The 15,599-nt window shown below is 31.2% G+C and overlaps 2 protein-coding genes across 2 annotated transcripts; both read right to left on the minus strand.

Moving 5' to 3' along the window:
- Window positions 1-1,469: 1,469 nt before the first annotated feature.
- Window positions 1,470-2,219, minus strand: LOC146887452 (uncharacterized). Its single transcript, XM_085671061.1, has 2 exons — window positions 1,841-2,219; window positions 1,470-1,699 (listed from the first exon to the last, which is right to left on the minus strand). The coding sequence occupies exons 1-2, from the start codon at window positions 2,080-2,082 to the stop codon at window positions 1,618-1,620; spliced, it is 324 nt and encodes a 107-aa protein (XP_085527187.1). The 5' UTR covers window positions 2,083-2,219; the 3' UTR covers window positions 1,470-1,617.
- An 8,227-nt stretch (window positions 2,220-10,446) lies between these two features.
- Window positions 10,447-12,325, minus strand: WRKY65 (WRKY DNA-binding protein 65). The gene is made up of 3 exons (XM_028060347.2): window positions 12,011-12,325; window positions 11,476-11,622; window positions 10,447-11,317 (listed from the first exon to the last, which is right to left on the minus strand). The coding sequence occupies exons 1-3, from the start codon at window positions 12,139-12,141 to the stop codon at window positions 10,819-10,821; spliced, it is 777 nt and encodes a 258-aa protein (XP_027916148.1). The 5' UTR covers window positions 12,142-12,325; the 3' UTR covers window positions 10,447-10,818.
- Between the last annotated feature and the right edge of the window lie 3,274 nt (window positions 12,326-15,599).

Raw genomic sequence — 15,599 nt, forward strand, 5'->3', positions numbered from 1 at the left:
AAGATGAAAAAATGGAATATCTTATAAGAAAAAATATCTAAAAAATTATTGTGTTCGACATTAGGTTGGAAACAGTATCGTTTTCATACGAGAATTTGATTCAAGTCGTATTTTTATTAAATTTTGTAGCGATTTTTTCTTGAAATACTAGCTAGTAATATTTTCAAAATGTATTATGACGGTTTAAAAGTTAATTTACTTATATTCAACTTCTTTGATAAATAGTATTTTGTCGAAATTTTGACCAAACACTAATTACAGAGCTTTGTTGCTGGTGTCTGTAGTTCGATTATGATCATCCATGTTTTTCTAATTCAACGGATGTTTCCTTGTCTAATCAAAATTATATGGATTGAATTTTATGTTATTTATTGTACGTTAACCCAAACTAATTCTGTCCTAAAGATATTGGTTTACGTTAGAGTTAATAGAGTTTAAATATTTTAATTTTTTTAAGTCAGAACTTCTTTTATTACCTGAACTTTAAAACATTATAAACTCAGACATCGATTTGTATTTCCAATCATGGCATCAACTATTTTTTAAGATAACAAAACAATTGACCAGTCCATGCTAATTCTCTACAACTTTCATATGTTAGTAATAATTATCATAAACTTCTGTTTAAAGAATAAATTATTTTTGCATATCATGTCAGTGATTAAGTGTAATAAAAAAATTAAAAGAAACAATTGTTTCATAGTTACAATTTTTACAGATGTACCAAAATGGATTGGACTCCAAATATTACATAATAAATAAAGAGCAAAAATAATTATTTGTAGTTTAATGTTCTAAATTAAATAATATATAAAAAATAAAGAAAATAGAACTTGTTTTCTTTTAATGGATATAAGGTTGTTCGATAAATATTGAAAGAGAGTATGAAATAAATTGTAAGTTCAATTTTTACAATTATCATAATACTAACTGCTAACATAATTAATTACTCAATAATTTTATATCTCTATAAAATTGAGATAAAAAACAATTTAAACAGGGGTTTCGGACTCTAAAAGAGATATACCAATGGCTTTCTCTATTGAGAAAATCATACATGCTGATGATGGGAAAAAAATACAAAGGTGTTCTTACTCGTCTTTGATCTTTAGTGTATTTTCAAAGTTAAACAAATGATTTAAGAAATTAAGAACATTTTGTCGATATAGAATGTTTCACAGGAACTTGCTAATTAACTAGTGCCTCTATAAGGAAATCAACAGGTAATCCTTTTGTTCAATACCAATGAAAATGTATTATTAATATTTTTAAATAAAATCACTTATTTTTAATTTCATGTTCACATGTTGGTCACAGTGGATAATTTAGAAAGATATTAAAACATGGTATTGATAGAGAAGCGAAATTGTGTTGACCCAACCCTATACGAAGATTTGACTATTAGTATCTTAATCAAAGATGAAGAACAGGAAAAAGAGAATGCTAGGGGACCCAAAGGTACAGTGGTATGAAAACAATGGATCAGAAATTGATATTCTATATGATATTTTACATAAAAATGCACACATATCTTTTTCGACTAAGCAAAAAGAATAGAAATACAATTAAATTCCTGTGAAAATGGTACTACAATCATAGCGAAAATTTTGGATTAATTCAGTTTTGTATTGTAAACAAGAAACAGTGTAGAAAAATCTTCCCACTTTGTTTACATTCAGTATGAGGCACAGCATAAGACCTGCAAAAAGGATAAGGCATAGAATTTTTCAGTGGTAATCAGGTAAGAAGCAGAGGAAATTGAGATGCAGCACTAGTTTGGAACCAATGGAACAGGGAAAGAACCAAGAAGTATCACTGTACAGTGAAACAAAGTCTGAACTTTTTGGCATGTTTTCTTGAAGCAGTTTTTCTTCTGAGTCTTTGAAGCATCTCTTGCTCAGTCAAAATCCTTCCGGGTGAGTTCAAGAACACTGTGCGTGGAATCGGAGGAGACCACAACCCACTTTGTTCATAATCAAAATCAAACAGTGACTCATCGTGGAACTTCTGTAGCAACCTATCAGACACGGGCTTTGAGACATGCTGAACTTTGATATCTTGTGAAGAGGTTTTGGGCAGCATTTGAGCGATGGTGAATGAAAATTTGAACGATATTGATAACGAGGAGGCAATGTGGTGGGTGAATGTGAGATAACGAAAATAGAGACAAATTTGATGAGGGGCTAATGATGCAGAAGGTGGGAACTGTGACAGGGACGTGTATGGCTGTATACAATCATAGATAGGTCGTGATCACCATAATATCAGATAATGAGATTCTTTTGCTCTTTCAATGCCAAGTCTTCACTTTGTTTCTTTCCACAACCTGCATTTAAATATACCAAAATACTTATCAAAGTTTCACAAATCAATTTTCAAGTGAAACGTTTGGTTTCAAAAACCATATCAAAATCACGTTGGAAAAGAACTACAAGTAATGGATGACAAACCACATTTCTGGCCTGGTCCTACTTAGTTGCTTATTCTAAAGCCCCTCTATTTCGGTTGGTGGTGTTCATAGAAGCATGTCTACGTTAAGTTTAGAGAGAGGTTTTACCAGGAAAATACAACACGAATAAAACCTGAGTCTAATCAGATAAGACATTGACACCACTTTTAACCCAAAACTTTAAGATAATGGATTTATGGGTCTTTATCCTTATATAGTGTTCTGCTTTCTCATTTCTAGTTAATGTAAAAATTTAGACTCATACTTAAATTCCTACCAAACTAAACACAAAAAAATATAAATGAGTGTAAATCTCATGAGTCAATTTTATAAGAAAGAATTAGACTTAAAATTTATTATTGATAAATTACCATTTATATTACCAAAATTTATTATTTAAATATTCTACATCGACTTTTTACACCTTCCTGATTTAAATATGTTAGGCATTGCGTTAAAATAATATTTGAAATTTTGTAGAAACACATGACATTAAGCGTGTTGATTTGTTGGATGGATAAACAATGGAAATGGGGTAGAGTTTGACCGAAACTAGACAACGCCAGCCAGCAACTAATGTATATTATATTCCTTTTTGTTGGTATGTTTTGTGGTTTTGATTTATTATATAAAATGAGTATAGTGTACTCGTTTTTTCCCTCAAAGGCATGGGAAAAGTTTGATTCGTTTATTCTCTGATGGTACTGTGTTTATGCGTGTAAAATGGGGAGCTAGGTCTGGTGTTTCTGTAATCTCTGAGCGTTAAAATGTCAGATTTTGTTTGCATCTTTAAGGTACAAGGAGGAAGTGAAGATGAGGAATCAGTTACATTACACACAAAAAAATTATCATCATTTCACTAACGGCTTGGGTGTCAATAATGATGGCCGAGAATGATGCCTCTGCAAAGTTGTGTTTGGTATTTCCCTCCCTTTGTCTCCAAAAAAAAATGAAAGAAAAACTTGTATTATTAGGATTATAGTTTTAACGTGAGATTTGTAATGTGACTTTAACGTTAACTTTTTTAATATATTTCATGTATAATCCAAAATGCTTTATTATAAATATATAAATAAAAAGAAAAAATTTAATCGTGTATAAATGCATGTATTTTAATTATAAAAAAATAAAAAAGTGTAATAATAGTATAATTATGTGTAATTTATTAGAATTGTTTCTTTTATTATTATACAATCACTTTACTTCGTTCAAAATATCAAATAACTTTTTATGCTGAGTTAATATATTATAGAAGTTAATAGTTAATAGTTAATGTTTATCCTTTTCATTTTCACATAATATATCTCATTTAAAAAAATGGAAATTCATATTTGGAATATAATTATTTAAATTTAAAATTTAATTCAATTATTTAGATTGCATTTTTAAATATTCAATCCATTTTTGGGGGTTTTTCCTGCACCTCAATATTTATTATTTCTTTTGCACCCAAACATGCTTTGAATTCTAATAATACCCTTTGAAAAGTTAACTATCAATAATTTTTTTTTAAAAATCAAAAAAACAATCTCATCCTCTCTCCTATTTAAAAAAAAACTAACTCTTTCACCACCACCCTAATCTTAAATGTGCAAGCCACTCACCCCCAAGCCCCCACTTACCACCCTCACTCTTTCTCTCCTCTTTCTCTTGTCCTCACTTCCAAACCCCACTCACTTTCTCTTCTATTGTCATTCTCTCTCTTCTCCTCTTGTTGATACCACTAGGTAATAATTTGAAAACTACCTTTTTATTTATTTTGAAGTAATAATTTGAAATGGGGATTAAAGTAGAATGTGTGCTCACAAAAATAATTACTTCTCAAAAGATTTACGAGGATTTCACAGAGGATCCGAGAATACTTTATTTTCCATTTTAAATCATTACTTCAAAATAAATAAATAAGATAGTTTTCGAATCAATCATTACGTGTGGTATGAATAAGAGCATAAGAGACCCCACGAGAATGACAATAGAAGAGAAATAGGGTGGGGTTTGGGGTGAGGACAAGAGGAAGAGTAGAGAAAGAGTGAGGGTTCGTGGAGCTTAAATGGAGTAGTCTTGCGTGGTTAGAGTTAGGATGAAATATGGATAGAAAAGTTAGTTTTCATTAAATAGGGGTTTAATTATTCTTTTGGTCCTTTTTATCCAAAAGTATTAAATTGGTCATCCAATTTTTTTAAGTTTCAATTTAGTCCTGATTTTTAAAAGATTGATGCAATTTGGTTATTTTCGTTAATTTTTTTAAAATGAATCAATGATTTTTTTAATCAAAATTGGCAATATGATTGTGTTAATTATATCAATAAAGCAATTTATCATTTTTAACAACTTCAATTTTGATGAAAAATCCTTAATCTGTTTCAAGAAATTTAACGAAAAGGACAAAATTGCATCAATTTTTTAAAAATGAAGATTAAATTAAAACTTAAAAAGAAAAAACTGGAGGATCAATTTGACACTTTATTACAAAAACAGGAAAAAAATAATTAAACCTTAAATAGGAGAGAGAGGGTAAGGTTGATTTTTTGATTTTTTTTTTAAAGGTCTACTGCTGTCAACTTTTCAAAAGGTATTATTGGAATTAAAAAATATTTCTGGAGTGCAAAAGAAATATTGGGGGTGCTGGAAGAAAACTCCCTTCATACTGCATGCACGTTGGCCCGTTAAGTAAGCAAAAATTCATTATAAAGTGGGAGTGTATTATAATATGTAGACAAGATTAAGTTTTTTTCATTGGCAATAAATAAAAATTAAATAAACTATAATAATGATTTAAATTATTATATGAGTATATATTTTAAAATTTTAATTTTAATTTAATTTAATTTATACTTATTTTTAGTAAAACCCCATTGCGGTCTTCTACTTTTTGAATGCTCTGTTTGGGTAACATTTTTTTTTCTGTTCTGTGTTGGAATTGATTTTTCGCACAATTATTTCATACTTTTTAGCCTTAAAAGATCCAAAGTGAGACAAGCATAAATTAAACTTTAAATCGATCAATAGAAACTTTAACCAAGTTGAACTTTTGAGTTTTAATTGTTTTTGTATTTCTTTCTCTTCCCGTTCAAATCATGAAATTTTGGATGGATGGATTTAAAAGCTTTAGTTTTTCAAGTAAGAGTTTGAAGAAAAAGAAAAAAAGAGACTTTGTGAACATGAGGTTGTTTTGGGTAATTAATCGTTAAATTCTATTTCTCGATGTTACTCGAAGGTTTTCTACATATTCTGGAATTTTTATTTGATTGATAAAGTTAACTTCAAATAAAGGAAATTAATTGAAATTTGATTCTGTGGAATTATAACTGAAGTGTTAAAAGTTGTTTCAAAGTCATGGTGTTTAGTGCTGAAGCATCCATGCAGATTGATTGAACGTTTCATGAGCCAATTTTGAGCTAAATTATTGTTAGTCGGTCATGTCCATTACAGTGACATTTTTTGTTGTACTATTATTTGTCAAATCATAATTTATGGGTTGGTCAAGACCAATCAATAATATTTGTTTATCTTTTTCCACAAAAATCATGAGAAATTGACGCCTGTCTTCTATTTATATATTTTGTAATAAATTAAGGGTATAGAAGTAATTTAATACCTAATATAAATATATATTTTTAAGGTAACTAATATAAATATCTCTTTCTTGTATCTAGAAAGAAAGAAAAGTTCATATTTTTTTATGAAAAAAATAATAACACTTATTTTCAAAATACTGATGTCATTCCAACAAGAAGAAATCATTAACTATTAATTGTAATGCACATATCCATAGCCCCATCTGGTTCTATAGCCATAGATATGATAGTTGTCATTGATCAAGAAACAAGGAGAAGAGGAAAGTAGAAAATGTTTTGTTTGAGATAATATAGTAGTGTTTTAATGATATTCCTTAATTTCGTAAGTTTTAACATAAAGTAGTGAAAAATGTTATTTATACTTTCACTTTTTATTGTCATTTCCTTACATAAAGCTATTCATAATTCGAAGCAATAATCAAATCAAAGTATAAATTTGACCCATTCGCTAAATTCAGCTTTTTTTAACTTCCACGTCTACATTAAACTCCTTACCTAAAATATAACCACAAATTAAGTTAGGTAGTAATATAAATAGGCCTTTAATAATGATCTGAACATTACCAGAATTTAAATTACTACGAACGGTGAAAAGGTTGGAAAAGATAGATTATAAATATTAAAGTTTAGGGCGCAACTTTGACAACTTAGAAATTAAAAAAGTTCAATCATCATAAAGAAGATTAAATGTTAAGATCCAATGTTAAAGTCAAAGTAACTTTTCTGTCGATTTGGGCAATATTTCCTTTTAAAATTTTGTTTTCAAGTTATTTCAATTACATTTTATTTACCTTTAAGATAATAATTATAATTATATTTTATCCAATAATTATACTGCATCATTCACATAATTAACGTTCTTAAAAGTTATTCTGATTCATAAATATTAAAATTTAGTAGAAATAGAACCTACTTTAATGAGATTACATGAAATATTTTATTTATCAATATTTAAATTTAGGAAAAATATACTACTAAATTGCATTTATGACCCATTTAGTTATATATATATATATATATATATATATATATATATATATATATATATATATATATATAAATATAAAAATAATAAATTTAAACAATTAAGCCTCGATCATCATATTACAAGAGCATCATCTAAATTTTTGTTTCTGAGAGAACTAGTGTATTTTGAACAAATTCATGAGACTCTGCACATGTCATACTAACCCTCTCCTCTCTCTTTTTTACCACTTTTTATCAAGTAGAACTCATATATTCCCTTTAGTACTGACACAAGGTTAATTTTAACAGCTCCTTGAGTATGATCCTTTTTCATAACTGGTTGCTAAGTGAGGTCTCCTTTGACTCTTACCCTTAGTTATCTTTTTGTATGTGAGTTAGATACTAGTAAAGTCATGATAGTTTCACGTAACAAATCTCCTTCAATACACTTAGACTCATTTTAGATTAACATTTCTCCTTGAAAATAACAAATTTGACAACTATAACACACTAAAATTTTCACAAATGATCCTATATTATCAAACATAACTCAATACCATTATAACTATAAGTTGTGGCACGCAAAGATAACTATTTAGTAAAATATAACCCACCTATACTAGGAAAGAAATTTCACAGAGTATCGCTGATAAGTGTCAATAATAAGTAAATTTTCCATTTGAAATTGACACTTATCATGTATCAAATGGTGCTATTGTGTACAAAACAAACTCATTGGCTTAAGATACGAAATAAGATATTGAGAAATAGAGTTTTATGAATTATAATGATATTTGATTGTTTTGCAGTAAAAAAAATAAAAAATATCAAGTATCCAACTGAGCCACAATATTGGAGCTAAGCCATGAAAGTAGAAAAGACAGGACAACATATTTAAACTTTTTGGCTTAGCACAAGAAATGGAGCTAAGCTTCGTGAGGAAACCCTCTTTGCAAAGAAAACTGGAGCCCAAATCTATGAGGCTGAGCAACCAAGAAAACTCTTCCAAAAAAGAAAGGTCGCATGCTAAGCACCAGGACAAGGGGTTGAGTTGAGAAGGAAACCCACTTGTGAAGTAACCCCTGTGGCTGAGCACCAAAAGTAGGGCTGAACACCGCCCAAAAATTCTTATAAATAAAGAGCTTGGGTCCTCATTTCAAGCATTGAGTGGTGGTTGAAAAACGTGGCAATAGTATAAAATATGGTCTATTAGGCATGAATGAGGTGCTCTTAGTATAGATCTTATATGTAGATGTTGTTGGAATTGCATTATAACATTCTTTGAGTAGTTGAACTACCTCGTGCCTAGGTTTGATGTAATCAATTCAGATTCTATTCACTTATACTCCTTGGGTATTTATCTTTGCTTTCCTTCAATTGTTTGTGGTTTGATTTATGCTTAATGATGACTTGATCACTCATCTTATTTCACAGGTTTGATTTGAGTTGAAAGATTGGTCTCAAGTTGTGTGGATGAATTGATGACTCATCCTATTTCACTCGTTGGGATTGAGTTGAAAGACTAATCTTAAACTAAGGTCCAATCAATCATCATACATGTACTTGTGCTGATTCAGTAGCTAGAGGGGATGCTGGAGGACAAAGTCTTACATAGTAAAGTAATGATTCATTCTACCTGAAGTAGATGAATCACATTGGGGTTTGGAGTCCTTAGGTTCTAGAGTATCAAGGATGAACCTAGATCTACATAGAAATAGTACTCTCAAGCCATTGAATGATTTGCAAGTAAGTGAACAAGATGATTGTGGTGTAGTAGAAGAAGATGAGATAAAATCAATTCATAGCTCTTACTCCACTCAATCTATCTAATAACTACTATCTATTTTACTTGCACTCTCTATCACAAACACAAAACCCAAAAATCAAACTACCAACATACTTGCTAAATTCATGTGGATACGATACTTGTTGATACTACTTGTGAATACACTTGCTAAGAAATGGTTGTTGAAAAATAGTCATCAATCGCCCAACACCATGTAACCGTCACCCAATGTCATAGAGTTAGGGGCTCACTGACTCACCAGTGCCTAGTTATAACTAGGCACCGCCTAGCAGTAAGGCCTTGGAACACCCTATTTCCAAAATTTTGTGGTGACGCCCAACAACAATGCAACAAAAATTGAGTTGTAGTGCAACCTAAGGTATTTTCGTCTAGCTTTAGCTAATTTTCTTTCCCATCTAACAATCAATCACAATTTACCTAAGACACAAACCACATTTTTCATCATTCAAAAGAACACTAGATATTTGTTAAAGTTTTAATTGAATCTTTCTATGCTTCTACTCTTTTTAAGCATTACCCTTCATATAATGATAGAGTCATAAGTATAATTATCTCACTGCATCAGAGACACTCAATCAACCAAACCCAAAGAAATCACTTAGTCATACAATCATAAGAATCACATTCAATTAATAAAAGCTCTGCTAATCCAATTCTTCCATCACTACTTTCATACCAATTTCATAACATAATAGCATCAACCATGACTCAACATATCAAATCCGACAATGTCACCCCATTTAGAAACTTCACAGTACAAATCCAAAACCTTTTCCTCTCATAAATTAATAACTTTCTCTAAACAAAAGAAAAAAAATCACCATTATGAATATTATGCATTAAACTTACACTTTTCTTGAGAAATTCTCATTTTCTATAGCAACATTCAAACACAACTATCATATTATAAGTTCATATCTTGTCAAAATAAAGCATTAAATTTACAATGAAATTAACTTCCTTTTTCTTATAAACTTTGCCTAACATTTGTTCTTTTACTTTAAACAACTCCACATACAAATATCACTCCATCAAAACGAAACGACCAAAACAACTATGATACAACCTTAGGATTTCCGTTAAAAGAAGTTTCATCAAGAATAAAAAGAGACAACATGCAACCAAAAAGAGACATACATGTATAAGAAACATATTGTTCAATAGAAAATAGTAGAAATTCGAGTTTACCTATAAGAGAAATTGATGGATTTCTTTGTCTGAATCATTATGTGATGTTGGATCTTCAAAAAGAATGTATAGATAAGTTAAAGATTAAGGATAGAAAAGGAAGATGATTTGACTACATTAGATTTTGAGAAAAGAAAGTTTTCTACAAATAAGGATTCTCAATTTTATTGTTTTTTAAAAAAATTATACAATTTTGGGAATTCAGTAAATTGTGATTAATTATAAACCGTTTTTTTATCTGCATGATTAACACTAAACCGTGCTAGAAACAAATTAACAATTTTTGGAAAAAAAATTACACCTACTCCGTCATATAAAAAATGCATACAATTAATATTACATAGTTGATATAATCATCAATTTAAACGAAGATTTTTGTTCATTCTGGCCATTGATTGCCAATTAATAGAATCGGCGCATTATTAATATACTGTTCTAGAAAGAAAGAAGATATGGGGTCCAGTGAGTAATATACTATCTTCATATATATTTTTTCAAACATTGTGCGAGATGTTGAAACGGACGGCCAAAGTTACGCTAATTACAACCACTTCCCGACACGCACACACACACACGTTGTCTCATCTCTTCCATCATTAACTGCCCCAAACTTCCTCTTATTCTGTTTCTCCCCACTCTACTCATCTCTTTTCCTTTTCTACTCAACAAACTATCTTGTAATAACAAAAAATCATTTAAATAAAAATATATCAAAACTAAAGTAAAAAAAAATGCTGGTATCTTTTTCTCGTGCCCGCCGCATCAACAACGTGTCAAACAGGCACCTATTTTTTTTTTTTTTATCTTTTCTCCTTTTGACTTTTTTGCCCTCAACTTGTGGTCCCGCACCACGGCGCCGTGTACCGCCGCCGCTCCGCCAGAAGCCCCTGCCGGAACATGACGGAGCACTCCGGCAGCTCCCCTAGGTCCGCGAAGAGCAGCTCGTCCTCTTCCCTCATCGGCAGCAACGCCGACTCCACGTCAGCGTGGTACCCTGCGGCAATAATTGGGCTTTCGAGAACAGTGGGCGTCGTCGTTTCCATCTCCCCCAGCCACCCCATCTCATCCGCGGTGGTGATCATGGATTCGTCCCCGCCCAGTTCCGCAAACTTGTCCTCCAGTTCCGGTTCCGTCTCCGGCTCGACCGGGTCCTCCGTTACCGGTTCGGGCTCGGGCTTCTTTGTGGGCCTGGTGTTGTTTCTTGAAGCTGGCCAGGGATGGTTGTGGTCGGAGGAGTAAGTGACGACCAACATTGTGGGGTCCACGCAGCTCCTTTCCACTTGTTTCCGTGCCGGGCACCCCTTGGAGCTGCTACACCTGTAGTACCCCCTGTTGTACCACAACGATTTCTTAACTTCAATCATCAAATTCACCAACTAACAAGACAGTTACACTAGTTATTTCCGTTTCTTGTTTTCAGTTATTTTGTACACAATAATAACCAAACATGAATAACAAGACTGAAACGTTTTCGGAATGGAATTAACCTTGGATAAGGTGAACCCTTGATCGGTTTCTGCCCGTACTTTCTCCATGCCCATGAATCCGACGGCGGGGTGTTGCTCTCTCCTTTTAGCCTACACCCTTCTGTCTCCTTGATCGGGATTTGCACCACCCTTTTCTGTATCGCCCTCCTGCATGTTTCAACAAAGCCAATTCCTCTTTTCATTCACCCTTTTCACATACATACACAGTCACTCTTTCGAAAAACCACACCCATATGACGTATGGCAAAAATGAAGCGGAAGAGAATTGAAGAAGGTGCTGATACACACGTACGGAAATTCTGGTATCAAGAATTGTTACAGTACTAGCGAAATTAAGAATTTTGACAGTGGTAGTTTAGGTAAATAGTTTCTTTAACACTGAAAAAGAGAGAAGAAAACCAAAGGTTTGTGAATACGAATAGAAAGTGTAAAACTTTGGAGAGTAGCATACAATCTGTGACATCACGGCTAATTCATTGGGAGCAGTATTCCTTGCAAGATTTAAAGTTGAAAGGAAGGTGGAAGGAGTGGTAACCTTCTCTTGGACGAGGAAGAGGGGGAGGCGACAACGCCATCGATGTTGAAGAGAGAAGAAGAAGGAGGAGAGTCGGCAATGTTTTGCTGAGGTGCATCTTGTTGGTTGTTGTTGGTGAGTTTAGTATCCATTTGATGAGAGTTGGGGTTGGATCCCACGTAGAAGGTGGCGATGGTGATGGAAAAGGGTTAGGTGGTAGATTAGCAGAAGAAGAAGAGAATTAAGAAAGAAAAGGAAATGGGGTTTAAAAACGGGGCATCGTGTTGACAGACTGGCCTGGTCTTTGTTTATTAGAGGACGTGAGAGCAAATACCTCATCATATCCGAACCAACACCAATTTATATGAATATGAATATGTCATTTGAAAGCAACCCCTTGTTTCTTTACTACTTATTTTATATCATATTTTTCCTTAAGGATAAGCCCATTCATTACATTAATGTAACTAAGTCTCCTCTTTTTGTCATATCTGCCCACCCTTTCCACCACCATTACTTACTCTACTTTTTCTTACACATATAGTGTGCCTACTATTAACTCCTAATTTTAATTACCTGCAGGCTTCTTATATCATAATTCAACCCTTTTACTGCTTCAAATCTTTTTTATAAAATAAAAACTGCTTCCGTACTCCAACTGCGTTCGATGAATTCAAAATATCGTTTTTTTTTTCTTATTCAACAAGTCCCTTTTATTACAATTTATAATGTTTAAAAACGAAATCTATATAGATAGTTATTTTTATAAAGATTTAAATTAGAATATAACATCTTATTTTTTATGGATTAAAATTAGAATTCAGATTTTTTATTGATTTTTTTTACTGTCATATGCTTAACATTAAAAATATATTATGTTGATATTTTAAATATATTTTTAATATATTTTAAAACATCAAAATTAGTGATAATAAGTGTATTATAAAGTAGAGAATCCAAATTCTTAAAATTATACTTAAACTATGTAGAAATTAATAAAGGTGCCAAACTTTTCACCAAACATAAAAGGCCTACGACGAAGGGGCAGAAGGAAGAGTAGTGTGTTCCAATGAAATAGCATGCATACTTTGAAATTGTTGTCACTTTAGGCTCCCTTAAGCCAAACCAAAGGGAACCTTTTCCATGGTAGAGGTGATAATAACTAAATATATTATATTATGTATTGCATATCTTCATTTGAAAAAGAAAAAGAAAAACACTCTCACTGAGACTACAACAAAAAGAAATTCAATGGTTGGATACGGAAAAAAGAAAATAGGAAAAACAATCAATTATAACACAAATTAGGATATATTAATTCGGGCTGTTTGATTCAAGAGATATTTGGAGTGAAATTAAAATGAAAAATATTAAATGATTTACCACTAGTACTATTAATAATGACATTTAAACGACTCACAAAAGAAAATTGCCAACTAATTTGCATAAAAATGGAAATAAAATTCACATAAATTCAAGCATTTAGAGTGTAATATACTGACTTTATATTTTTATGATGCGTGGTTGTTACTCAATAATTTACCGTGATATTTTGTAACATTTAATTTTTAAAATGAAAATATTTTACACACATGCTTGATGATTAAATTAAATAGAATTTTCTTAAAAGTGAGCTTAACTCTACAATTATGATTGATTAGTTCAATGGCATTACGTTTAGAACAACAATAGTTACACCCTAATGTTGCCACGGCCTTTTACTTGGTGGAGGTAGAATCTTAGAACTCTTTCCCAAAGCACCGGAAGACATTATGAAAGTAATGAAAGAAAATAGTAAATTGGTAAGCATTTAAAGGAGAAGACAATTGGAGTAAATAAATATTTGAGCATCATAATGATGAAAATATATCAACTTTGAACAGACACTTATAAACAATGTTACACATGTTCAGACCAGACATTAGATCCTAAAATAACCAAACAATACGAATCCATATATAGAATAATTCCAGCTCAGTATGCTAACTAGAGATTGTTTTGGGTCGACGTCTTTGGCCCAAACCCAAACAAAGTAAACACATTTACCTAAATTTGAGAGACACCTTATTACACTCAAATGCAACATAAGCAAATCCACCTTCAACATACGACAGAAAATATGTCTCGTAACAAACTCATGATGAGAATCCTGGGAGGTAGTGCAAACATGTCGCTAATTCTTCTAGATGGCGTCACTCATGCAATCAAGTTTCCACAATTAAAGGTGGACATCCAAGGCACAAGGTACAATTATTAATAAAAAATAAATTTTAAATTTAATTGATACAAGATTTCTAACAATTATGATTTTAATTCTCTTAAATATTAATAAAATAGAGATAAGAAAAAGAAATTATTTTATAGAGGGCAAATGTCTTATGTATGAATGGGTTGCATATACTAATAAATAAAAGGGATCTTCTTAGTTAACATCCACTTTTGATGTTGTTAATCATATATAAGAAATGAATGAATGATTTGTTAATTAATGGGATAGAATAAAAAGAAACAAAAGAACATCTGTATAATATATGGGTTTAAATATTGATGATTGTGTGTGATCACATTTATTTGGATCTAAATTGTAGAGAATGGGTAGCAATCGAAAAGTTGAAGTAACATTTAGATTTTTGTGATGACGTGGCATTTAATATTGAGATCTCATTAGTTTTGACTGAGTCACTTATGGCTGGATCTGTCGCTCTCCGATGGGAAAGGGGTTGGAAGTAGCTATTGGCCAATATGTCATAAAAAATATCAAACACCAAAAACAAATCAATTTTCTAATGTGCCTAAAAGCGTGAAGCAATGTAACAACTCTTTTATATTATCCATCATTTATTATCTCCAGCAACCCACATTTTATATTCTCAACAATCCATTTTTCTTTTCCACATTTTGTCAGAAAAATAATAACTATACCAATCTGCAAATCAATCGATGCAGAAAAAAAGAAAAAAAAAACGTATTTCATAGGTTTCTTGTTCCCCAAATTTTGACTTCCTTTCCTTACGGCATTAGTGATGCAAATTATTCTCCACCTTAAATAATTATAATTTGGCATCATAGTACCATCTCTTCATATCTTATATACATTTTCGTTTTTTTTTTGTTTATTTTAAGAAAGATTGTTAAGGAATCTAAATCTTTTTATCGGCCTGTTTATGACTCCTAATTAATAGATGTTTATTATTTGCTATTTATATAACACTCATACTTAAATTAATGAAATTTCTAACCTTTTTTTTTTCTTAGATCGTTTACCATCACTGTATTATTTTGCCCCGTCAAAAGGGTCGTGAAATCACCGCCACCTTTCAAGAAACAGATATTTCTTTATTTCTTAGTTTCAAATTGCAAACCCCTTAAGTTACTTCTTGATCTAGATTTTTTTTTCTTCAGTTGTTCAAAAGTACATTAAATCTCAACACATCCATATATATTATGTCGGATAAATCTGTTTAAGAAGCTAAAAATTCTCTTAATATTCTCATTTACAGCATAAATCTAAATCCTTAACGTAAGTATCTTTAGAAGTTATTCTCCAATGAGAATGTTGTTATTCCCACTGTCAGTGATCCTATATATTATTTTTTTTCTTTTTTAAAGT

Source organism: Vigna unguiculata, chromosome 3 (genome assembly GCF_037176805.1).
Source record: "Vigna unguiculata cultivar grain cowpea cultivar isolate G323 ecotype 2 chromosome 3, ASM3717680v1, whole genome shotgun sequence".
Classification (NCBI taxonomy): Eukaryota; Viridiplantae; Streptophyta; class Magnoliopsida; order Fabales; family Fabaceae; genus Vigna; species Vigna unguiculata.